Source organism: Myotis davidii, unplaced genomic scaffold (genome assembly GCF_000327345.1).
Source record: "Myotis davidii unplaced genomic scaffold, ASM32734v1 scaffold663, whole genome shotgun sequence".
Classification (NCBI taxonomy): Eukaryota; Metazoa; Chordata; class Mammalia; order Chiroptera; family Vespertilionidae; genus Myotis; species Myotis davidii.
Window position 1 is genome coordinate 3,326,681 of NW_006295816.1, and position 467 is coordinate 3,327,147.

Consider the following 467-nt stretch of genomic DNA (forward strand, 5'->3'; position numbering starts at 1 on the left):
CGCACCTGGCAGACCCCCCTCCAGCCTCCGAGTGAGAAAACTTTTCTTGGAAACTCCGCGCGTGCTGGGGCTGCGTGGGCTCCCCGGGGCGCGGGGGATCTTACCTTGCTGTCTTCGCTCCGCTTTATTCCCCGCCTCGACTTGTACACTTGGTACATTTGGGCGAAATCCATCCTGCAGGGAGAGGGGCCAGGAGGGTGGTGAGTTTGCGTGCGCCCGGGCTGCACAGCCTGGCGGGCAAGGACCCCCGGGTGCGCCCGGAACTGCTCCGAGCCGAGAGCGGTGTGGCACGTAGGGCTGGAGTGGAGGCTCCGAGGAGGTGTTCGGGCAGGAGGTCCTTCAGCTGGGCGATGCACTCGTTAATCCGGTCGCGTCTCTTTTTCTCGATGAGCCGGTGCGGCAGTTTGTAGGTCTCCTGCAAGGCGCACGGGGAGGCGGTGGGCGCCGGAGGCCGGGGCGAGCAGCCC

At 66.4% G+C, this 467-nt stretch overlaps 1 protein-coding gene across 1 annotated transcript in view; it reads right to left on the minus strand.

The window, feature by feature from the left end:
- Positions 1-463, minus strand: part of BHLHE40 (basic helix-loop-helix family member e40) — a gene marked incomplete at its 5' end in the record, with an annotated part of 5,217 nt that extends 4,754 nt beyond the window's left edge. Inside the window, one exon of the mRNA XM_006770632.2 lies at positions 311-463. Coding sequence (XP_006770695.1) covers positions 311-463 — 153 coding nt within the window. The remainder of the gene's footprint in view (positions 1-310) is intronic.
- Between the last annotated feature and the right edge of the window lie 4 nt (positions 464-467).